Source organism: Natator depressus, chromosome 16, assembly GCF_965152275.1.
Source record: "Natator depressus isolate rNatDep1 chromosome 16, rNatDep2.hap1, whole genome shotgun sequence".
Taxonomy (NCBI): domain Eukaryota; kingdom Metazoa; phylum Chordata; order Testudines; family Cheloniidae; genus Natator; species Natator depressus.
The window spans coordinates 3,437,296-3,461,905 of NC_134249.1; the positions used below are offsets into that span (position 1 = coordinate 3,437,296).

At 47.1% G+C, this 24,610-nt stretch overlaps 1 protein-coding gene across 3 annotated transcripts in view; it reads left to right on the forward strand.

Moving 5' to 3' along the window:
- Nucleotides 1–62: 62 nt before the first annotated feature.
- RABL6 (RAB, member RAS oncogene family like 6) overlaps nucleotides 63–24,610 on the forward strand; it is a 100,942-nt gene continuing 76,394 nt past the window's right edge. For 2 of the 3 annotated variants that reach the window (XM_074973950.1, XM_074973951.1), the window contains exons 1-2: nucleotides 63–622; nucleotides 16,926–17,060. In XM_074973950.1, the coding sequence (XP_074830051.1) occupies nucleotides 493–622; nucleotides 16,926–17,060 (265 nt within the window). In that variant the 5' untranslated portion in view covers nucleotides 63–492. The remainder of the gene's footprint in view (nucleotides 623–16,925; nucleotides 17,061–24,610) is intronic. The other variant, XM_074973952.1, reaches the window with a different exon arrangement.

Genomic DNA, 24,610 nt, shown 5'->3' on the forward strand with positions numbered 1-24,610 from the left:
CTGGCTGCGCGCGTCCCTCTCTCCTTAAAGCGACAGGATCAAGATGGCGGCCACGCTGGGGGCCGAGCCATGTCTCTTATGTCGGCGGCCGGCGGCGCCTGCGAGGGCCTGGCGAGGCTGACCCAGACCCAGACGAGCCCTGGGCAGCGTCGAGACTCGGCCACGCCGCTCTCTGCCCCAGGACCGGGGATGCCGCGTTAACCTCCCGACGCAGCGCCGGGACCTCCCTGCCCGCTCGGTCTGTGCGGGGCCAGCCCCGAGCTGCCGCCCGCGTCCTGCCCCGCAGCCCGCGCCGGGGGGCAGGCCTGGGAGTGCAGCGGGGTGATTCCTCCCCCGGCCCAGAACTGTGTCTGCTTAGGCCCCCGATGGCCCCATAAACCGCCCCCGCCCCGCGCGCTGTCCTGGACGGGCGGCTGCCGAGCTCCGGCGGGAGGCGCGTTTCCTGCGCGCTGTTCAGGGTTCGCGCCCCTGGGAAGGCGGGGGACGAGGAAGATGTTCTCGGCCCTGAAGAAACTCGTGGGCTCGGACCAGGCTCCCGTCCGCGACAAGAACATCCCTGCAGGGCTGCAGTCCATGAACCAGGCTCTGCAGAGGAGGTTTGCCAAGGGGGTCCAGTATAACAGTGAGTAGGAGCTTGAAGGTTTGGGGGTGCGGAAATACGAGGGCGGGGAATAATCTCTCGGGTTGGAAACGTCCGTGCCCTGAGAGCGGCATCATTTCTGCTGTTGTGTGCAGAGGAATGAAACTGTAACCACACAGTACTAGCCCTTTGTTTTGTGTGCTGTTCCTCTCACAAAGTGTCCCCGAAACACTTTGTGGCATTAAATAGTTCCACTAGATGTGGGAGATAGACAGAAAACTCAAATCTTTAATGCTTGTTTCAAAAACTCTTCCTGTTTTAGGGGCTGGGTGGTGCTGAAGGCCTAACCCCCCCCCCCCCACACACATACCTCTCCTGACTTCATCGGCAGTTATAGGAGCACAACATTTCTCAAGATTAGTCCATTAAAATGCCAGGAAATTTTTTCCCCTCCATTCCCCTCCTCCCCCCCCCAACCCCCATTTGGATGACCTTTGCTACATCCCAGGAAAATGGTACTTTCCAGTCAGGTGTTAATCGCTGTTTGTTATTAAATGAATATTGTGGAATTTTGCCATCGTAAAGGTTAGTGAAAGATGAAGAAGGCACCATATCTAGTTTTATTAGGTCCATTAGTCTCACATTGGGCATCAGTTTATGCAGGTACATTTTTTAGAATTCTTTTTCAATAGGCATTTAAATGAATGTTTTCTCGTAGGTAATTGCAGCATCTCTTATTTCTAATAAAACATTTCTTGAGACCCAGAGGAGCACTAGGTGAAATACATGCACAAGTAATAATTGTGACACACAGGGTAGTGGTTCCAAAAATCTTAAGCAATTTTTACTTAAGCAATTCAACAGCTGCATTTTCTTTTTTTGAGACCCACCCAGGGGCCAAAAACCGTAAGTCGGCAGTGTCCTCCGCTGCTGTCGCCTTTTCCTTCTCCCTCCGAGGCTGTGGCACTGACCACCCATAGCAGTACCCTCTGTCCTGGCACTGCAACCCTAATTCCAGTGCAGAGGAGAGGTCCTGCAGGGGCATTGGAGATCGTTCCTCCACAGCTGAGCCAAACCTGAGTGGTGCTGCAATGCCGTGCAGCAGGTCACAATGCCTGGAGAGCCAGGTCCAGCCCCCTGGGACAGGGACTGCTGCTGTGGGGGTGAGTGTGGAGCAGGCTCGGTCTCCAATGCCCAGAATAGGGAGATGGGCCCAGCCCTGTGGGACAGGAGCCACCACTGTGCAGGCTCCCTCTCCAGTCTCCTCCTCTCCAAATCAGGCCTGCAACCCACCTAAACCTTCCCGTGATCCAGTGGTGGGTTGAGACCCACTTTTGGGAAACACTGACATAAGGTGATAGTTATATCATCCATTCTGAAGATAGACACACACCAGCACGGTGAGTATTAGCTCACCTGTATGGATCTCTGTAGGTAGTGAAGTCAGAGTGCAGATGGCTTGCGAGGAGATCAGCAGTGTGGAATAATGTCTGATTTGTAAATGTTGGACTTGAATAGTTTTCTATGCATGTGTGCACAGCTGGGGAGATGTGAGGGGGATAGAAACCATAGTTGAGGGGAAGGGAGAGGCTAGCATTAGAAATGTAGAAAGGATGGTCAGCAGCGCTTCTGAGCTGGGATGTGTATGTGTTTCTTTGTTATACCAGAGGAAGCATTTGGTTCGCATCTGTTAGGCATACTAAGAATAATGTGTAATAAATTGGTTAGTCTCTAAGGTGCCACAAGTACTTCTTTTTTTGCGAATACAGACTAACACGGCTGCTACTCTGAAACCTATTAGAATGTGTAGCAATTGTGTGGAGCTATATCCATTTTTAAGATTAATACAGCTGGTCAAAAATGCAGACACTAAAGCCGCCAAGCGTAGTCCCATTGATTCCTTAGCAAGTACATCCATTTTAACTTTGTTACATTGCTAAAAGCTTGTGGAAGGGTTTTGTTTGGTGACTTGACAGTACTTGTGTTCTGATTACTGTTTTTAATATTGATGATGGAACTGAATCTTTCTGTCGCTGCCTTGGGGGAAGCTTTCCAATTGCCATAGTAACTCTTCTCTCAGTGTTGCTCTTATATAATAATTACAGAAGATGCAGGCCAGCTTGTGAAAGGGTTTGGGAGGTGGTCCACTAAGACATACATGGTGTATTTATTTTTGAATGCCATGCGTGTGTGGCCCTTACAGGTTGGACAGTCTTAGCATGAGGCTTTGTAACTAAGGCTACCTGACTTCCAGAGACCTCTGTGACATTCTGTGCTTCAGCCTCAGGGGCTGTGGGCTCTGGAGCTGGCAGCCAGCAGGGTCCTGGAAGGGTTCCAGTGACAGGCAACAGCAGCCCCCCTTCAGGGTTCCAGCGACAGGTGACAGACTCCTGAGGGGGCCCTCAGGGTTTCAGCGATGGGCAACAGCCTCACGTGGGGTGGGGGTGGGGGGCAGCGGGATGCCTCAGGTGAGCGGCTGGGGGTGTCCTGTTTTCTCTTTGGCCAATATCCTCCCTCTGCAGCTTCCAGCTGCCATGGGCAGAGGGGGAACCCCACAGCTCCCAGCCACCATGGTGGCAGGGGAAACCATGGAGCTGTAGTAGCAAAAGTCAGACAGGTCAGGGCTTCCGTGAATTTTTTTTTGTTGTTGCCTATGACATGTCTGTGACTTTTACTAAAAATAACCGTGATACAATCTTAGCCAAAGTTATAACATGAGTTGGATATAGGATAGTAAGGGATGTCAGGCAGAAAGGGTGTTCCTGTGGGGAAAACAAGGCTGTAGCTCTTACATTATTTCGCCAATGCTCCTTTGTAAGTTTAAAAAAAAAAAGAAATTCAAGGGGAAAAATGAAACTGCTTTTCATAGCCATTGTAGACAAATAAATGTCATGCCTTTAACCCCCTTTTTTCCTACATTTGCACAAATCCAAATTTTTGGTTCGCTGTCGTGGCTGTTCCAAAAATGATCACTTTTTTTTTTTTGGTGATGATCCATTCAAAACATGAAACTGAACTCTGTTTCCTTACCACACATTTATTTAGCTCATACACTGACTTATTGAAGGATTGCTCATAAGAGCTACAGCTAATGAACTGGCAGTCAGGAATTCCTACATTCTAAATCTGGCTTAGATACTGATTTGTGTGGTTTTGGTTGTGTCATTTCACCTCTTTTTTGAGCAGAGGGTTGGACTAGATGACCTCCTGAGGTCCCTTCCAACCCTAATATTCTGTGATTCGTTGTGCCAGTTTCCGTAGCTGTGTAGTATATTTAAGAAAAGAAGTGGAAGAAAACCCTCAGGTGGATAGTTCTTTAACTATATTAAGTGCTGAGTTATGCTTATGAGTTCTGGACAGCTGGCATTGGTTATAGGAAAAAATGCATTGAAGCACTTCGTTGAGGAAACCCCTTCTACTCCCTGCCCAATAATATAGACTTTTCAAACGAAGAGAAGAGGTTGGCGTCTTTGTAGGGTATGATTTCAGAATAGGGCCAGGCCTAATAGCCTAAGCAGCAGCCACTAATATTCAATAGAGAATCATATTTCAAAATATATTTTCATACTTGTACCACACGTGTATTTTCACATACTCCTCATCCACACTGTGCCTTGTGGGCATACCACCATACTTGGCTTTTTAGTATCGGAGAAGAAAATAAGCTATAAGCACTGCCATACTATAAACTGAAAGTTTACATAAGGTGGTGATAGGCCTTCAGCCACATTCGTTCATTTCTTCCTCTCCCAGCCTTTCTGGGATTATATGTCTGAGGATTCCCTTGAAACTACCCATTGATGGTAACTGATCAGAGCAAAAGATGTGAGGCAGTTTGAAAGATCTAGCTATCATATTCTCTTTCTTGCCTGGAGATGGGAGCCCGCTGGGCTACCTCCCTCAAACTGTTTGAGAGGGCAGGCACGTCACAGAACAAAAGGAAGAAGTCTGTGTTCTCCTTTCAGATGGCTTTGGAAATAGATCAGTATAATACTGACAGACACATGCTGTGTAGGCTCTGCCTAAAAATCACCCACTAGTAGGAAATATTGAGGCCAGTGGTTTTGGGAAATCAAATATTCTACCAGTCTTCTGCTTTTCTCCCCGTGAAAGTAGAAAAATGGTCTCATGGATATATTGTATCCTTTTATGAAGTTTTGAAACCTGATTTTCTTTGTTATAGTTTACTATTTATATTATATATTATAGTTTATTTGTATTATAGTAGGTGAACACATCTCAGTTTGTTACTTTTTTTCCTCACATTTTTCTGTCCCCCACAAATTACTTCTGATGCTTGTTACAAACCTGTGGGTGTTGCTTTAATTTAAACCACTATTTACGATCAAATTAAAGCTGCAAGCCTACCTTTATCATACGTGGTAATACCTATATGTACCTTATTGATGTTCCTCATTTCAAATTTAGGAGTATCCAAAGGGCTGTTGGCCAGGGACAATCGGGTAATCGTGAGTGTTGAGTTACTGGTGATGCTGTATGTCTTATTTTAAAAAAAAAAAAAAGATACCCAGGACCTTATCGGAGTTACATACATACAGCAGTGGCAAGAGTGTTTGACACATGATAAATGAAGTACTAGATAGCCTGGGCATATTACATTTTAAAAACCTACCCTATAATAAGGAGGGTGTGATTGTAATTAAAAAAACAAAGGCAGTGTTAAATTCACCCTATTGTTATTCGAGTGGTTATTCTGAGTGTCTTGGTACAAGTTGCACAGCATAAGAATGACCATACTGGGTCACGCTGGGGATCGGTCCTGCTTTGAGCAGGGGGTTGGACTAGATGACCTCCTGAGGTCCCTTCCAACCCTGATATTCTATGATTCTATAATTCAATGGTCCATCTAGCTCAGTATCCTGTCTTCTGACAGTAGTCAAGGCCAGGTACTTTAGAGGGAATGAATATAACAGGGCAGTTTTTCAGTGATCCATCCCCTACTGTTACAAGCAGTAGGCACCACAAGAGAGATAATAATGGAGTGGTTGCCCTTAACCAGCAAATGCATGGTATTTTAAGGTAACATAAAAATGTCCTCCTCAACTTAGTGGGGGTTTCAAATGTAGGTTTTTATGTGGTGTTTAAAATGTTTCAGAAGACCTGACTTCTAAGCCTTTGGAACTAAACTTTTTCTGTTTTAACACACCGCTGAAGAGTTAACCCAAACCCAACAGCACAGTTCAAGAGAAGCAAAAATTGAGACAAATTATAAGCAAAAGTTAAACTGGCCAGCGTAATTACCTTTTTCAAACTGAGATGTGTGAACAGCATAAATGGTGAAAGATACATCTGAGTTCTAAGTCTTTCCCTTTTAATAACCTAAGCTGTAATTTAATATTGGGCATAGATTTTTAAAGGACTCTCGAGGGGAGGTAGTCTGATCCTTTGGGTAGGGCATAGCTCTGAGGCAGGAGACCTGAGCTCCTGTTCCAGCCCTACTGCTGACCTGCTGCATGATTTAAGGAAAATTGCTTACCAAAAAAATTAGCCTTTCACCTTTCTGTATGTATTTCTCTATCTGAAAATGGAGATAATAATGTTTACCTACCTCTTTAAGGATTCTGTCACATCTATAGGTGCAAAACACTATAAGTACTACATATTATTTTAACCTTATTTTTGGTCTTTTAAAGTTATGTATTTATATAAACATAGTCCCAAAAAAAGGCAACTATAATTTTTAACTAACATTTTTAATGGCTGCTTATATATTGTACATTGTATCATGCACTTAAATATTTTAAATAAACATCTTGAAACCAAGCAATAGCAGTCCTCCACTTGTATCTCTTTGGTTTAAATACAGTATGAACATTGGACGAAGGGCTGCCTTTTGTTATTAGGCTACTTTGGCAAAATGATGCAGAATTTAATGCTAATCACTTGTTCCAGTTTCAGGGGTGAGAAATTGCATAAGAGCAGTCCATTTCCTAAGAAGGAAAAAATTCGTTGCCTCAAAGTGATGTGTGAAATCCTGGCTCCATTGACGTCAATGGCAGAACTCCCATTGACTTCAGTGGCGCCAGGATTTCACCTAATGATTTCTGATTTAATCTGACAAGATCATCAAACTTAGAAAATTAGACCAATGTCTAAAAGAACTAGACCCTGATGCTGAATCATAGAAGATTGGTGTTGGAAGAGACCTCAGGAGGTCATCTAGTCCAACCCCGTGCTCAAAGTGGGACCAACCCCAACTAAACCATCCCAGCCAGTGATTTGTCAAGCCGGGCTGTAAAAACCTCTAAGGATGGAGATTCCACCACCTCCCTGGGTAACCCATTCCAGTGCTTCACCACCCTCCCAGTGAAAACAATGAGGAGTCCTTGGAAGTGGAACCCACCTCCATCCTTAGAGGTTTTTACAGCCCGGCTTGACAAAGCACTGGCTGGGATGATTTAGTTGGGGTTGGTCCCGCTTTGAGCACGGGGTTGGACTAGATGACCTCCCACAAAAGCTTATGCCCAAATAAACTTTAGTCTCTAATGTGCCACAAGGACTCTTTGTTGTTTTTGCTGATACAGACTAACATGGCTACCATTCTGAAACCTGCCTCATACTGCAATAGTTTTTCCTACTATCCAACCTAGACCTCCCCCACTGCAACTTGTTCTGTCATCTGTCACCACTGAGAACAGCCTAGCTCCATCCTCTTTGGAACCCCCTTCAGGTAGTTGAAGGCTGCTATCAAATCCCCCCTCTTTTCTTCTGCAGACTAAATAAGCCCAGTTCCCTCAGCCTCTCCTCATAAATCATGTGTTCCAGTCCCCTGATCATTTTTGTTGCCCTCCGCTGAACTCTCTCCAATTTGTCCACATACTTTCTGTAGTGGGGGCCCCAAAACTGGACACAATACTCCAGATGAGGCCTCACCAGTGCCTAATAGAGGGGAATAATCACTTCCCTCGATCTGCTGGCAGTGCGCCTACAAATGCAGCCCAATATGCCATTAGCTTTCTTGGCAACAAGGGCATGCTGTTGACTCATATCCAGCTTCTCATCCACTGTAATCCCCAGGTCCTTTTCTGCAGAACTGCTGCTTCGCCAGTTGGTCCCCAGCCTGTAGCAGTGAATGGGATTCTTCCTTCCTAAGTGCAGGACTCTGCACTTGTCCTTGTTGAACCTCATCAGATTTCTTTTGGCCCAATCCTCCCAATTTGTCTAGGTCACTCTGGACCCTATCCCTACCCTCCAGTGTATCTACCTCTCCCCCCAGCTTAGTGTCATCTGCAAACTTGCTGAGGGTGCAGTTCATTCCATCATTCAGATCATTAATGAAGATGTTGAACAAAACCAGCCCCAGGACCAACCTGTGGGACACTCCGCTTGATACCAGCTGCCAACTACACATCGAGCCGTTGATGACTACCCATTGAGCCGGACGATTTAGCCAGCTTTCTATCTACCTTCTTGTTCATTCATCCAATCCGTACTTTTTTAACTTGCTGGCAAGAATACTGTGGGTGATTGTATCAAAAGCTTTGCTAAAGTCAAGGTATGTCACGTCCACTGCTTTCCCCATATCCACAGAGGCAGTTATCTCATTATAGGAGGCAGTCGGGTTGGTCAGGCATGACTTGCCCTTGGTGAATCCATGTTGACTGTTCCTGATCACCTTCCTCTCCTCAAGTGCTTCTTAATGGATTCCTTGAGGAGCTGCTCCATGATTTTTGGGGGACTGAGGTGAGGCTGACTGGTCTGTAGTTCCCGGATTCTCCTTCTTCCCTTTTTTAAAGAAGGGCACTATATTTTCCTTTTTCCAATTGTCTTCAGCTTTTTCCAGTTGTCTGGGACCACCTCCGATCGCCATTAGTTTTCAAAGATAATGGCTCTGCAATCACATCAGCCAACTCCCTCAGCACCCTTGGATGCATTGCATCTGGCCCCATGGACTTGTGCATGTCCAGCTTTCTAAATAGTCCTTAACCTGTTCTTTCACCACTGTGGGTTGTTCACCTCCTCCCCATACTGTGCTGCCCAGTGCAGCAGTCTGGTCACTGACCTTGTCTGTGAAGACTGAGGCAAAAAAAGCGTTGAGTACTTCAGCTTTTTTCCACATCATCTGTCACTAGGTTGCCTCCCCCATTCAGTAAGGGTCCCACGCTTTCCCTGAGCACCTTCTTGTTGCTAACATATCTGTAGAAACTCTTCTTGTTACCCTTCACATCCCTTGCTAGCTGCAACTCCGATTGTGCTTTGGCCTTCCTGATTACACCCCTGCATGCTTGAGCAATATTTTTATACTTGTCCCTAGTCATCTGTCCAAGCTTCCACTTCTTGTAAGCTTCCTTTTTGTGTTTAAGCTCACTGAAGATTTCTCTGGTAAGCCAAGCTGGTCGCCTGCCATATTTGCTATACTTTCTGTACATTCTGAAGGTGAGAGCAGGCTTCTAGAAATAACACAGAATTCATTGCTTATCTTTGAGTTGTTAAAGTCATGTGCTCGATGAAGCTGTGGTGAATCCCATTTATATTGTTAGCTTTTCAGCATGATGTTTTGGTCACTTCTTATCCTTAGAATACGTGGGTTTTTTCTTCACGCACAATTAAGTTCCTTGATTGAGTGGCTTTTCATTTTGTGTGTGTGTGTACGTGTGTGTGTGTACGTGTAGTCTCTCAGTCTTTACTAGAGCAGACTGGTGGCCTATGCTGTTGGTTTCCAGTCATTACAAATGCATTTGATTATATTAGTATTTTCTGACTTTGTCTCAGGCACATATACCTTCCACAGTGAGTCCAGACTGTCTCAACTTTTCTGTATTACTTTGCTGAGAATCACTGCTGTGTTCTGCTTCTGGTAAGAGTAGAATAGAAGATGTGCTGCAAGGCACTTGCACTGTAAGGCTCTGGCGAGTTTCTGCACAGTAAAGTGGCTTTCTGCACTGTAACTCCTGAGGTGAACACGCTGCCAAGCCACTTAGTGCACGGTTGTAGCGCTGTAAAAAACCATCCCAACGAGAGGCATAGAGCTTTCTGCGCCAGGGCTACAGTGCTGTGTTGCCAGTGTAGTGGTGATTACAGCGCTATGATTGGCCTCTGGGAGGTGTCCCACAATGCCTTTTCTCATCTCTCTAGTCATTGGTTTGAACTCTACTGCCCTGCCCTCAGGTGACCAACTGTCATCCCCACCCCGTAAATTCCTTTGGAAATTTGAAAGTCCCCTTCCTGTTTGCTCGGTGATGCATGCAGTGGTTTTAGCATATCTTTCCAGGTGGCCATGCCTGCTCCACGCACCAGGCAATCCCCTGCTTGGAGCAGTGCTGAGCTGCTGGACCTCATCAGCATTTGGGGAGAGGAGGCTGTCCAGTCCCAGCTGTGCTCCAGCTGTAGGAATTAGGATACCTATGGACAGTTTTCATGATGCATGACAGAAAGGGGCCATGACCGGGACACATTGCAGCACAGGGTAAAAGTGAAGGAGCTGCGAAACGCCTACCACAAGGCACAGGAGGCAAACCACCGCTCCGGAGCTGTGCCCAGGAGCTGCCAGTTTTACAAAGAGTTGTACGCGATACTTGGCAGTGACCCCACCTGTACTGCGAAGGCCCTGTAGATACTTGGTTGGCTCATGTGCCAGTCAAGAGTGGACCAAGCCAGGAGGAGGAAATCTTGGATGAGGATGTGGAGTGGGAGGGGGACTCAGAGGCCAGAGATGCATGCAACCAGGAGCTCTTTTCTACCCTGGAGGAGCCTAGCCAAGCATAGCTGTCGGAGATTGGTGAAACGCAAACAGGAGAGGAGGCCCCCAGGAAGTGGATCTGAGTTTGGGAATCGCTGAAGTGAGTTGTTGGGGGCAGGAGGGCAGAAGGGTTGGAGAAAGCAGGCTTGTCTCCCACCGCATGCCTAGTCTGAGCGTCAGAACAGGTTGTTGATTGACTCCCTAACTTCACGGAAATCTCCGTTGGAGACCTCCAGGAAACTCTCATGGAGATACTGGGCAATCCGCTGCTGCAGTTTCTTCGGCAGAGCTGCTTTGTTTTTGCCCCATGAATGGTAACATTCCCATGCCACTGTGCTGTCAAGGGGGGACAGCACTGCTGCACAGAGATGATCTGCATAGGGGCCAGGGCAGAAGCGGCAGGCTTGGAAAAGACCCTCCCTTGATTCCTTGCTGACCCTCAGCAGTGAGATATCTTCCATAATGATCACGTCCTGTGGAAAGTGCGGGGACAGGAATGATTATCAGCCCCCCCCCCACAGTACTGGCTTTCCCCAAGAGCCATGTGCCCAGTGTACAGCAGGGTCCGGGAAGAGGGATTTACCCTCCCCTGTGGCTGCTTACCTTTTTGGGGTCTCGTGACTCGTGTGCTTGCTTGGGGTCAAGGTGTGTGAGTACTGGCTGTGTTTTAAAGCATTGAATCAGTGTTGTCTGTGTTGCAAACAATACTGCTTCTGTAAAATGTTGCGTTTAAACTTCAGAGATGACCTTGGGAGCCCAGCCTCCCTCTTTATCGGCGGCGGAATGGCTGTGCAAAATTAGAAAGCAACCAAGAAGAACTAAGGAGGACTTTCTGTGTGATGTTATGATGCACTCCGCCGCCGAGAAACAGGCATTGAAGGAGTGGCGGGACAGCAAGAAGAGGGACCGGAAAGAGAACACAGCACGCCAGAATGAAACCACAGAGTGCCAAGGTTATGGACTGCCAAGAGGACACGTTCCAGGTGACACTAACTCTTCAAAACAAGCAGCTCCACGCCCTCCCTCCCCTGTAGCTGCTGTCATAAAGCTCTTTCCCATGCACCCTCCAGACACTGCCAACACTCTTATCAACCTCCTGGCTCCAGTCTCTATCTGCAGCATTCCACTCCTTGCTCCCTCACAGTCCAGCCCTGCAGACTCTCACTACCCACTGCACTGAACACCCCTCCCTCTGCAGTTTGGCCCTGCTGAAGTACAGTACCTGCTGCATTGTACTCCAAAAGAGAAGGTTGGATATGATCCCTGGACATACAAAACCTTTAGCCATCCCGGGACCCCTCCTCCTCCTCTTGGGACCTTCCCTTCTCCCATCCCCTCACTGCTGATGGTTTTTTTTTTTTTTTTTGGTTTGACTCTCTCCTCCGGTGGTTGTTTTTAAATAAAATAATTGTGTTGGATTCAAAGTGATCTTTATTCTATTAATTGAAAGCAAAAAGAGCCCTGCAAAGCAACATACAATTATGTTAAACTCCCATATAGCGTCGTCTGCACCAATCACCTGCTAGCATTACAAGCACTGCACTCAGAGAATCATAGAATATCAGGGTTGGAAGGGACCTCTAGTCCAACCCCCTGCTCAAAGCTGGACCGATCCCCGACTAAATCATCCCAGCCAGGGCTTTGTCAAGCCTGACCTTAAAAACTTCTAAGGAAGGAGATTCCACCACCTCCCTAGGTAACGCATTCCAGTGTTTCACCACCCTCCTAGTGAAAAAGATTTTCCTAATATCCAACCTAAATCTCCCCCACTGCAACTTGAGACCATTACTCCTTGTTCTGTCATCTGCTACCACTGAGAACAGTCTAGAGCCATCCTGTTTGGAACCCCCTTTCAGGTAGTTGAAAGCAGCTATCAAATCCCCCCTCATTCTTCTCTTCTGAAGACTAAACATCCCCAGTTCCCTCAGATTCTCCTCATAAGTCATGTGTTCCAGTCCCCTAATCATTTTTGTTGCCCTCTGCTGGACTCTTTCCAATTTTTCCACATCCTTCTTGTAGTGTGGGGCCCAAAACTGGACACAGTACTCCAGATGAGGCCTCACCAATGTTGAAGAGAGGGGAACGATCACGTCCCTCGATCTGCTGGCAATGTCCCTACTTATACATCCCAAAATGCCATTGGCCTTCTTGGCAACAAGGGCACACTGTTGACTCATATCCAGTTTCTCGTCCACTGTAACCCCCTAGGTCCTTTTCTGCAGAACTGCTGCCGAGCCATTCGGTCCCTAGTCTGTAGCGGTGCATTGGATTCTTCTGTCCTAAGTGCAGGACTCTGCACTTGTCCTTGTTGAACCTCATCAGATTTCTTTTGGCCCAATCCTCCAATTTGTCTAGGTCCCTCTGTATCCTATCCCTACCCTCCAGCGTATCTACCACTCCTCCCAGTTTAGTGCCCTCTGCAAACTTGCTGAGGGTTCAATCCACACCATCCTCCAGATCATTAATCAAGATATTGAACAAAACCGGCCCCAGGACTGACCCTTGGGGCACTCCACTTGATACCGGCTGCCAACTAGACATGGAGCCATTGATCACTACCCCTTGAGCCCGACAATCTAGCCAACTTTCTATCCACCTTATAGTCTGTTCATCCAGCCCATACTTCTTTAACTTGCTGGCAAGAATACTGTGGGAGACCGTGTCAAATGCTTTGCTAAAGTCAAGGAATAACACGTCCACTGCTTTCCCTTCATCCACAGAGCCAGTTATCTCGTCATAGAAGGCAATTAGATTAGTCAGGCATGCCTTGCCCTTAGTGAATCCATGCTGACTGTTCCTGATCACTTTCCTCTCCTCTAAGTGCTTCAGAATTGATTCCTTGAGGACCTGCTCCATGATTTTTCCAGGGACTGAGTTCAGGCTGTCTGGCCTGTAGTTCCCAGGATCCTCCTTCTTCCCTTTTTTAAAGATGGGCACGACATTAGCCTTTTTCCAGTCATCTAGGACCTCCCCCGATCGCCATGAGTTTTCAAAGATAATGGCCAATGGCTCTGCAGTCACATCCGCCAACTCCTTTTAGCACTCTCGGATGCAACGCATCCAGCCCCATGGACTTGTGCTCGTCCAGCTTTTCTAAATAGTGCTGAACCACTTCTTTCTCCACAGAGGGCTGGTCACCTTCTCCCCATGCTGTGCTGCCCAGCCCAGTAGTCTGGGAGCTGACCTTGTTCGTGAAGACAGAGGCAAAAAAAGCATTGAGTACATTAGCTTTTTCCACATCCTTTGTCACTAGGTTGCCTCCTTCATTCAGTAAGGGGCCCACACTTTCCTTGAGTTTCTTCTTGTTGCTAACATACCTGAAGAAATCCTTCTTGTTACTCTTAACATCTCTTGCTAGCTGCAACTCCAGGTGTGATTTGGCCTTCCTGATTTCACTCCTGCAACCCAAGCAATATTTTTATACTCTTCCCTGGTCATTTGTCCAATCTTTCACTTCTTGTAAGCTTCTTTTTTGTATTTAAGAGCAGCAAGGATTTCACTGTTAAGCCAAGCTGGTCGCCTGCCATATTTACTATTCATTCTACACATCGGGATGGTTTGTTCCTGTAACCTCAATAAGGATTCTTTAAAATACAGCCATCCCTCCTGGACTCCTTTCCCCCTCATGTTGTTCTCCCAGGGGATCTTGCCCATCAGTTCCCTGAGGGAGTCAGTCTGCTTTTCTGAAGTCCAGGGTCTGTATTCTGCTGCTCTCCTTTCTTCCCTGTGTCAGGATCCTGAACTTGACCATCTCATGGTCACTGCCTCCCAGGTTCCCATCCACTTTTGCTTCCTCTACTAATTCTTCCCGGTTTGTGAGCAGCAGGTCAAGAAGAGCTCTGCCCCTAGTTGGTTCCTTCAGCACTTGCGCCAGGAAATTGTCCCTTACATTTTCCAAAAACTTCCTGGATTGTCTGTGCACTGCTGTATTGCTCTCCCAGCAGATATCAGGGTGATTGAAGTCTCCCATGAGAACCAGGGCCTGCGATCTAGTAACTTCTGCGAGTTGCCGGAAGAAAGTCTCGTCCCCCTGGTCTGGTGGTCTGTAGTAGACTCCCACCACGACATCACCCTTGTTGCTCACACTTCTATACTTAATCCAGAGACTCTCAGACACTCCTGAGCATAGCAACAAATATGAGTGGCTTTCAGCTTCAAATTACTTTTCACAGTATGCATCCGATGAAGTGAGCTGTAGCTCACGAAAGCTTATGCTCAAATAAATTTGTTAGTCTCTGAGGTGCCACAAGTACTCCTTTTCTTTTTGTGAATACAGACTAACATGGCTGTTACTCTGAAAGCTTCAAATTGCTGCCTTAAGGCATCCCTGATCCTTATGGCCCCGCGCTGAGCCCCTCTAATTGCCCTGGTCTCTGGCTGTTCAAACTTAGCCTCCAGGTGCTGAACCTCTGCGGTCCAGCCCTAAGTGAAGCTTTCACCCTTCCCGTCACAAATATTATGGAGCGTACAGTACATGGCTATAAGCATAGGAATATTGTCATATTCCTATGGCAGCACCAGCGAGTTTTTAAATGGCCAAAAGCACACTCAACAGTCATTCTGTAGTTGCTCAGACTGTTGTTAAACTGCTCCTTGCTGCTTTCAACTTGCCACGTGTATGGCTTCATAAGCCACAGCATTAAGGGGTTGGTGGGGTCTCCCAGGATAACAGTGGGCATTTTGATTTCCCCTATGGTGATCTTCTGGTCTGGGAAGAAAGTCCTTGCTTGCAGCTTCCTGAACAGGTCAGTGTTCTGAAAGATGCATGCATCCTGCACCTTTCCGGACTAGCCTGTGTTAATATCTGTAAAACGCCATGGTGATCCACATGTGCGTGGAGAATCATTGAGAGATACCCCTTGCGATTAATGTACTCGGTGACTTGGTGGTCTGGTGCTAGAATTGGAATATGTGTGCCATCTGTTGTCCCTCTGCAGTTAGGGAATGCCAATGTCATGCACGTTACCCAGAGTCAAGGTCTTTCGGAGCAGGACGCGATCAATGGCCCTGCAGACTTTTGTCAACACTAGTCCAACGGTGAACTTTCCCACTCTGAATTGGTTAGAGGCCGATGGGTAGCAGTCTAGAGTAGCCAGCTTCCACAGTGCAATTGCCACACGCTTCTTCAATGGCAGTTCTCGTTCTCCTGTCCTTGCGCCGCAGGACTGGGGTGAGCTCATCACACAGTCCCACGAATGTGGCTTTCCTCATCCGAAAGTTCTGCAGCCATTGCTCATCATCCCAGACGTGCATCAAGATGTGATCCCACCACTCAGAGTTTGTTTCCCGAGCCCAAAAGCGGCATTCTACTGTGGTCAGCATCTCTGTGAATGCCACAGGCAATCTTGTGTTGTAGCTACTATGCATGGGGAGATCAATGTCTCACTTCTCTTACCTTTGTAGTTTAATGAATAACTGCACTGCCACTCGTGACGTGTTGGTCGGAGCGAGCAGCATCCTGGTCAACAGTTCGGGATCCATTCCTGCAGCCCGAGGAGGCAGGGTGCGCAGTACAGAGACTGTTGAAAGGTGGCGCCAAATGCGGACGGAGGCACAAGGATTTCTGGGATGCGAAGCAGTGCATCATGGGTCATTGGGACAGGATCCAGGATGCCCTGTGACCTCCTTCATTTTCCCACTAGTCTTAGTGGCAGAAGAGAAAGAGGTGCTCTGTGGGATAGCTGCCCAGAGTGCACCACTCTGAATACTGCTGCAAGTGTGAACACGCTATTGTGCAGGCAGCTGACCCTGTGAACGCACAACGGTTTCTCTTCAGCACTCTGAGCGCCACTGTAACTGCCCGCGCTGTAGATGTGCCCTAAATGAGAGACAAGACAGGTCTTCTCTACACAAATAAGATGCGCTGATTTAATTTAAATTGGTGGTTACAGGGATATAGTTAAACCAGTGCAAATCACTGTAGGCCATGCTTGTTTTTAGATTAAACTTGTTCCTAATCAACTTAAATGAAATTAAAATAGGCCATGCTTAAACCAAAGTGTCCACACAGCCATTTGCACCAGTGTAATTCTATCATTTTAAATTCACACCTTTTAAATAAAACTCGTGCAACCTTCTCAAGGAGGCAGGCCCTCAGACAGAGCAGTTCAGATATCCAAGCTGACCGGCTAGTTTCAAAGTTGTGCAGATATCCTCAAGAAAATAATGATCTCCTAAAGCTAAGAAAACTATTTTAAGGAAAATTTGAAAACGAGGGGAGGGCATGTGGGGAGGAGGAGGAGGAGGAGGAGGAGGATGGTGCAAGCTCAAAGGTAAGTGTGGAAGAACTTTTTGAAACTTGAGCAGGTGTTAAGGTTACCCAGGGTGGTGAGGGGGGGAAGGCAGCAGGATGGGAACAAGGCAAAAATGAGGGCAGACACAGAGTGAAATTGTGCAAGGCCCTAAGGGTTAGGATAAGTGGCTTCATCTTGAAGTTGTTTCTTCCTGCTAAACTAAATTAGGCAGCTGAGTAAGCAGGAATTTGAATGGCTGTTGCTCATACCTTGTAATGAAATACCATGTATGTGTAACATGAAAGATCTAATTACATCAGAATAACACTGTCAAATTAAGTTTTCCAAGCATTCCCAAGATTTGTTTTAATCAACTTTATTTTTGTACTTGCTCTTCTCCCCCCACCCCCAGTGAAAATTGTAATCCGAGGGGACAGGAACACAGGGAAAACCACACTCTGGCATCGACTCCAGGGGAAGAAGTTTGTTGAAGAATATATTCCTACTCAGGAGATCCAAGTCACCAGCATCCACTGGAACTATAAAAGTAAGAAGGGAGAGGGAATGGAGGGTGCCTGGGGAAGGAATAGTCTCTGCTTTGGAGGCAGGAATTCCTCTGTAGCCTTAGCTGTCTCTTGCGGTTTTGTCCAGTTTGGATTTAAAATGGGTCCCCATCACTCTTACTTGATTGATCAAATAATCCTGTTTTTTAATCCTTTCACTCAGTAATTACATTACCAACCATTTAAACAGATGTCCTCAGTAGTTAAAAATCACAGGAAGAAATTTAACAAAACGTGAATATGCATTGAAATGTTCATTGTATTTTTTTGCTGTTTCAATGAAAACAGATGATATTGAACTGTGTCCGTAGAGGGCTGGATACTGAAGTACAAGAGTACTGCGTTAGTACATTTAGTACCAGCAGGTGAAAATGAGCAGTCTAGTCTCACTGTGCAGCTGGGAGTGTAAATCCATACTGGACAATGATGAAAAGTGAATTAGATTTTTTAAATGCTTGTAGTTCTAATAATCTTATGTAGAGATATTAATACAAGTAAGAAGTATTGAAAAACAGAATTACTGCATCTTGTCAATGATACTCGAAGATACTTGCTTGAGTTGCAGAGATGGGGTAGAAGTCTTCTTCCTGCTATGGCAGCATAAAGGAACTGGAATTTTTACAGTGTGGGCAGAACGTTGCTGATGCAGAAAATACATAAAACAGGAGCAGATTATTTTAGGAGTCCCTTTCATAGCTCAATCATAGGAGGCAGAAGTGGGTAGGCTTAGGGGAAGAGGTAGCAGGGCCATGGTGCATGCCTGTAATGGTGTCAGCACCTACCCACCTCCCATGTGTGCCCCCTTTTTCTCTGGCCAGTTGTGCCTGCAAACAGTCATTTCACGGGCCCCCTTTCTCTCGGTTAGGTGTGAGCCTGCTTTTGGTTTTACATCAGGGTGGTGCCTGCCTCTCGCAAGCACCCCCTTGGCTGCTGGTTCTCTCTGCTAGCTGAGCCGCCCAAGCTGTCCCCCTTTCTAGGGTATATAGTCCAAGTTCTTTCTCAGCTCTGGTATGGGGCTATACCTCTAAGGCTTCTTCCCTGAGGCACTGCCTTTTTCAGTCACCCATCTGGGGCCCATCTCAGTACCCTCAGCTGGTGTCCTTTTCCAGCAGCTGTCCCTGGACTCAGTCTGCAACCAGACCAACAGTGCCCATCTCTGACGAGATCAAACAAGCTAGAGACAAAGGGTAATAAGAAAATATTCTACAAATACATTTGAAGCAAGAGGAAGACCAAGGACAGGATAGGCTCATTACTCAATGGGGTGCGGGAAGAAAAATAACAGAATGTGGAAATTGCAGAGGTGCTTAATGACTTGTTTCGGTTTTCACCAAAAAGGTTGGTGGTCATTGGACGTCTAACATAGTGAATGTCAGTGAAAATGAGGTAGGATCGGAGGCTAAAATAGGAAAAGAACAAAGTTAAAAATTACTTAGACAAGTTAGATGTCTTCAAGTCACCAGGGCATGATGAAATGCATCAGAGAATACTTAAGGAGCTGACTGAGGAGATATCTGAGCCATTAGTGATTTATCTTTGAATAGTCATGGAAGACGGGAGAGATTCCAGACGACTGGAAAATGGCACCTATAAGAAGGGAAATAAGGACAACCCGGGGAATTGCAGACCAGTGAGCTTAACTTCTGTACCTGGAAAGATAATGGAGCAAATAATTAAGCAATCAGTTTGCAAACATCTAGAAGATAAGGCGATAAGTAGCAGTGAGCATGGATTTGTCAAGAACAAATCATGTCAAACCAACCTGATACCCTGTTAAGGAAAGCTAACAAGCCTTGTGGATGGGGGGGGGGGAAGTGGTAGATGGGATGTGTCTTTACTTTAGTAAAGCTTTTGATACTGTTACTGTCTTGAATGACCTTCTCATAAACTAGGGAAATGCAACCTAGATGGAGCTACTATAAGGTGGGTGCATAACTGGTTGTAAAACAGTTCCCAGGGAGTAGTTATCAGTGGTTCACAGTCATGCTGGAAGGGCGTAATGAGTGGGGTCCCACAGGGATCAGTTCTGGGTCCGGTTCTGTTCAATATCTTCATCAGTGATTTAGATATTGGCATAGAGAGTACACTTATAAAGTTTGCGGACAATACCAAGTGGGAGGGGTTGCAAGTGCTTTGGCAGTTAGTTTTGAATTTTAATCCTATCTGGAGAAATGGCCTGAAGTAAACAGGATGAAATTCAATAAGGACAAATTGTGGTAAACCCAGGACAAACAGCTACAAAGCAGGGGGTAGTAATCAGTCCCAGAAGGTTAAAAGGCCCTTCCCTATCCACTGAGGAGAGGTAACCACAGGTTAATAAGGTTCAGCTGAAAAGGGGTTGCTAGAGAACCAATTAGGTTCAGCTGACTCCAACTGCTTGAGACCTTTTAAAACCCTCCCCTGTTAGGAAAGGTGGGGGGGCGGGGTGAAAGAAGCAGGGAAGCTGCCAGTAGGCTAGGAGCCGCAAGACACCGAACCTTTCCAGGAAGGGAGGCTGCATTCCCTCCCCAGAAGGGAAAGGAAAACAGGCACAAGGGACTGACTGAGGAAAGGTATAGCCTGACCTTGTGCCACCCAGGACTGCCTTGCCCAAACCTGTGTCTCCAAGGCTAAAAAGAACTGGGCCTGCTGAGGCGAACAAGGTACTTTGCCACAAAATGCAATCTATTTAGGAAGGAACAATCAGTTCACATACAAAATAGGAAATGACTGCCAAGGAAGGAGTACTATGGAAAGGGATCTGGGGGTCATAGTGGACCACAAACTAAAATGAGTCAGTGTGACACTGTTGCAAAAGAAGTGAACATCATTCTGGGATGTATTAGCAGGAGTGTTGTAAGAAAGACATGGAGAAGTAATTCTTCCACTCTACTCCACACTGATTAGGCCTCAGGTGGAGTAGCGTGTCCAGTTCTGGGTGCCACATTTCAGGAAAGATGTGGACAAATTGGAGAAAGTCGAGAAGAGCAACAAAAATGATTAAAGGTCTAGAAAACATGACCTATGAGGGAAGATTGAAAAAAACAAAACAAAAACTGTTTTTGTTTGTTTAGTCTGGAAAAGAAGACTGATAGGGGGACATAACAGTTTTCAAGTACATAAACATAAATGTTACAATGAGGGGGAGAAATTTTCTTCTTAACCTGTGAGGATAGGACAAGAAGCAATGGGCTTAAATTGCAACAAGGGATGTCTAGGTTGGACATTAGGAACAACTTCCTAACTGTCAGGATGGTTAAGTACTGGAATAAATTGCCTAGGGAGGTTGTGGGATCTCCATCATTGGAGATTTTTAAGAGCAGGTTAGACAAACTCCTGTCAGGAATGGTCTAGATAATATAATCCTGCCATGAGTGCAGGGGACTGGACTAGGTGACCTCTTGAGGTCTCTTCCAATCCTATGATCTCTGTACCCTTCCTGGTTTGGATTGGTCCTGGGCTCAGCCTGCCCGCACTGACCTTTTCATGGTCTTGCTGCTACTCTAGCTAGCTAGCCAGCCAGCCAGGCATCTGGTCTTTGGCAGCCTTCCCTGGGCTCAGTTCTGCCTGGTGAACTCTCTGTAGTGAGCTGTCTGTGGCCTGCTGCTCATCTGTCCAGCCAGACACCCAGTCCTCCCTCCCTCAAACTCCATGCAGTAACTAAGCTTCTCTGCTCTGCTGCTTGTCTTATGTAGGGCTCTTCTGCCCCCGGATTGGCTGCTTCTCTGCAGCCACTCTAGTTGCCTGGAGGACTTCTCTGCTCTATCTGGCGCAGGGTGTTGCAGGACCACAAGGCCTCCAGAAGGGGGTCTCTGGACCTAGTCCACCCTGGCATACTGCAATGCCCACAGTTCTGGGTTGCACTGCTACTTGTAGGCAGCTCATCTTGGGCTGCAATAACTTAGGCAGACAAGTTTCATTGAGGGCTGCTCTGCACCCTCCCAAATCTAAGCTATTATGGGGGGGTCAGAGGTGGTTTAAAGCCCCATTAGCTGCACCCTCCCGATTCCAGACTGTGGGTTTTGTGCTTTGCCTCCCAGAGTTGCACCCCAGAATCATCCCCTTGGAGCTAAATAGCATATTAAATTGGGTCTGCAAAGGTGTAAGTAGACTTTTCTGTTACTAAACCGATTCTGTGGCTGCCTTCTATTGCTTCCTCTCTGCCAATGGCTCTGGCTGATCTACCCTGACTAGAATTTAAAAGGTTTGGTCTTCCCAGCTGTTACTCCTGGGGGAATTCTGCACCACTTCGCAATGCAGAATTTTCACAGAATTAATGCTCTGCACAGAATTTCATTTTTTTTCCTGCAAAATTGGCGCGGTAGAGCTGCTGGCCTCTGCTAGGGGCAGCTGGACCCTCCAGAGCCTGGCTCCCCAGCTCGCAGTGTGCCAGCGCAGGCAGACTGCAGTTCCAAGTTTTGCCGGGCCCACTCGGTCACATGGTGTGGCCAGGCTGGGGAGCTGTGCTTGGGGAGAGGCAGGAGCAACAGCTGGGAGCTGCAGGGAGGGGCCACTGCTTTCCAGAATGGGAGATTGAGGGTAAGTGGGTGGCCTGCTTGGGAGGTGTGGGGGGAGGGGGTGACTCGAGCTGTTCTGGGGATGGCCAAACCTTTAAATTACAGCACCAATTACAACTACAATTACAACTTACAGCACCAATTACTTGCTTTGTGCATGCACTCGCACTAATTAGGTGATCAAAGTACATGCCCAAAATATTTGAAAGCTGTGCTCCGTAAGTAGAGGGAAGCCAAGCAGTTTGTTTCCAAACATTGGATTGCATCTGTACTTGTTGGATCCCAGGTTCCATGCTTTTTAGTGTAGAGGCAGCCCATTTAGCAGGCTGGTTTTGCTGGGAATCCAATAACTGAAGGCAATTTTTGTGTAAGGCCAAAGTTAATGTAAAGCTCTGTTATAACAGAACTTGGTGTTTGGAAATCACAGCCATGTGTATTGCAAGGTGAAGGGCTTTTCTCAAGGTGAAATATGCGGTGGGGAGAGGGGAGTCTGACGGATACTTGAGAGATTACAGAACTGACATTTTGTCTCTTGCTGTCAGTTTGTTTCACTTTAAAGAAAATAATTGTTTTGTACTTTTAGAGAATTAATGGGAAAGAATTTCACTTGCTGATCTTATTAAAAATTACTCAGTGCTGTTAATAAAAAAAAAAAAAAAAAAAACTCACAGCTTTTAACAAACATTAATAAGAGATGTTTCCTGCTGTGAAAAACTTCCCACTGAAGATAGACAAGACGTGGGCATTTTGAGAAGTCAGCCCAGACGTAATTACTGTCTTGCTGGCTGACTTCTCCTGTTAGGGGGAAGACTACAATTTTTTTTGCCTGTGCCACACTCATGCTGTGTGAAGAACGATCCTGAGGAAGACCGTGTCAGCCATTTCCCAAGACTAATTAAATTTCAAACAACTATTCTGAGATCCTTAAGTTGTTCTTTGTGATTATTCTGAAATCTTAGACTGCTGGCAAAGAATTCATTTTATTAGAGGGATGTGGATTTTTTCTTCTGAGAATGAACCAAACTGTTTCTCTGATCCATTGGTCTCTTGTCTGTGGAATTTGGTAAGCTTTAGGCCCTGTCTACACTGGCAAGTTTCTGCACAGTAAAGCAGCGTTCTGCACTGTAACTCCTGAGGTGTACGCACTGCCAAGCCACTGAGTGCGCAGAAACTGTGCAGTTGTCGCATTGTAAAAAAACCACCCCGATGAGCGGTGTAGGGCTACTGCGTTGTGGTGCCAGTGTAAGACACAGTGGTCGATGACAGTGCTGCGATTGGCCTCTGGGAGGTGCCCCACAATGCCTCTTCTCACCTCTCTGGTCATCGGTTTGAACTCTACTGCCCTGCCCTCAGGTGACCAACCATCATCCCACCCCTTAAATTCCTTGGGAATTTTGAAAGTCCCCTTCCTGTCTGCTCGGTGACGCACGCAGTGGTCTCAGCACATCTTTCCAGGTGGCCAGTCCTGCTCCACGCACCAGGCGATCCCCTGCTTGGAGCAATGCCGAGCTGCTGGACCTCATCAGCATTTGGGGAGAGGAGGCTGTCCAGTCCCAGCTGCGCTCCAGCCGTAGGAATTAGGATATTTACTGACAGACTTCACGATGCATGACAGAAAGGGGTCATGACCGGGACACATTGCAGCACAGGGTCAAAGTGAAGGAGCTGCGGAACGCCTACCACAAGGCGCGGGAAGCAAACTGCCATTCCGGTGCTGTGCCCACGCGGAGCTGCCGGCTCTACAAAGAGCTGGATGTGATACCTGGCGGTGACCCCAACTTCACTGCAAAGGCCACTGTGGATACGTTGGTGGCTCGCATGCCAGTTGATAGTGGACCAAGCCAGGAGGAGGAAATCTTGGACGAGGATGTGGAGGGTGGGGGGATGCAGAGGCAGAGGATGACTCGGAGGTCAGAGATGCATGCAGCCAGGAACTCTCTTCTATCCTGGAGGTGGCGAGCCAGGCACAGCTGTTGGATGCTTGCGAAGTGCAAACAAGAAAGGAGGCCCTTGGTAAGTGGATTTGATTTTGAGAATCGCTGAAGTGAGTTGTTGGGGGAAGGAGGGTTGCAGAAAGCAGGCTTGTCTCCCACCGCTTGCCAAGCCTGAGCCGCGGAACAGGCTGCTGATTGACTCCTTCACTTCACAGGACTCTCCCTCAGATCTCCTGGAAACTCTCGTGGAGATACTGGGCAATCTGCTGCTGCAGGTTCTTCGGCAGAGCTACTTTGTTTCCGACATGGGGGGAAGGCAGACCATTGCCGCACACAGGCGAGCCACATGGGGCCAGGGCGGAATCCACAGTCTTGGAGAAGACCCTCCCTTGATTCCCTGCTGACCCTCAGCAGCGAGATATCTTCCATAATGATCATGTCCTATGGAAAGTGTGGGGACAGGAGTAATTATCAGCCCCTCAGCCCCCCACAGTGCTGGCTTTCCCCAAGAGCCATGTGCCCAGTGTACAGCAGGGTCCGGGAAGAGGGATTTACGCTCCCCTGTGGCTGCTTACCTTTTTGGGGTCTCGTGACTCATGTGTGCTTGCTTGGGGTCAGCCAGTTAGTGACAGGTGTGTGAATACCGGCTGTGTGTTAAAGCACTGAATCAGTGTTGTCTGTGTTGCAAACAATACTGCTGCTGTAAAATGTTGTGTTTAAACTTCACAGAGATGACCTTGGGAGCCCAGTCTCCCTCTTTGTTATCGGCAGCGGTATGGCTGTGCAGAATTAGAAAGCAGCCAAGAAGAACTAAGGAGGACTTTCTGTGTGATGTTATGATGCACTCCGCTGCTGAGCAACAGGAATTGAAGGAGTGGTGGGACAGCGAGAAGAGGGACTGAAAGGAGAACGTAGCATGCCAGAATGAAGCCATGGAGCGGCTCTTAAAGGTTATGGAGGTCCAAGAGGACATGCTCCACGCGATACTAGCTCTTCAAGCTGAGCAGCTCCGTGCCTGACCTCCCTTGCCGCCGCTGCCGCAAAACTCTCTCATCCTCCCCCCAGACACTGCCAACACTCTTATCAACCTCCTGGCTCCAGTTT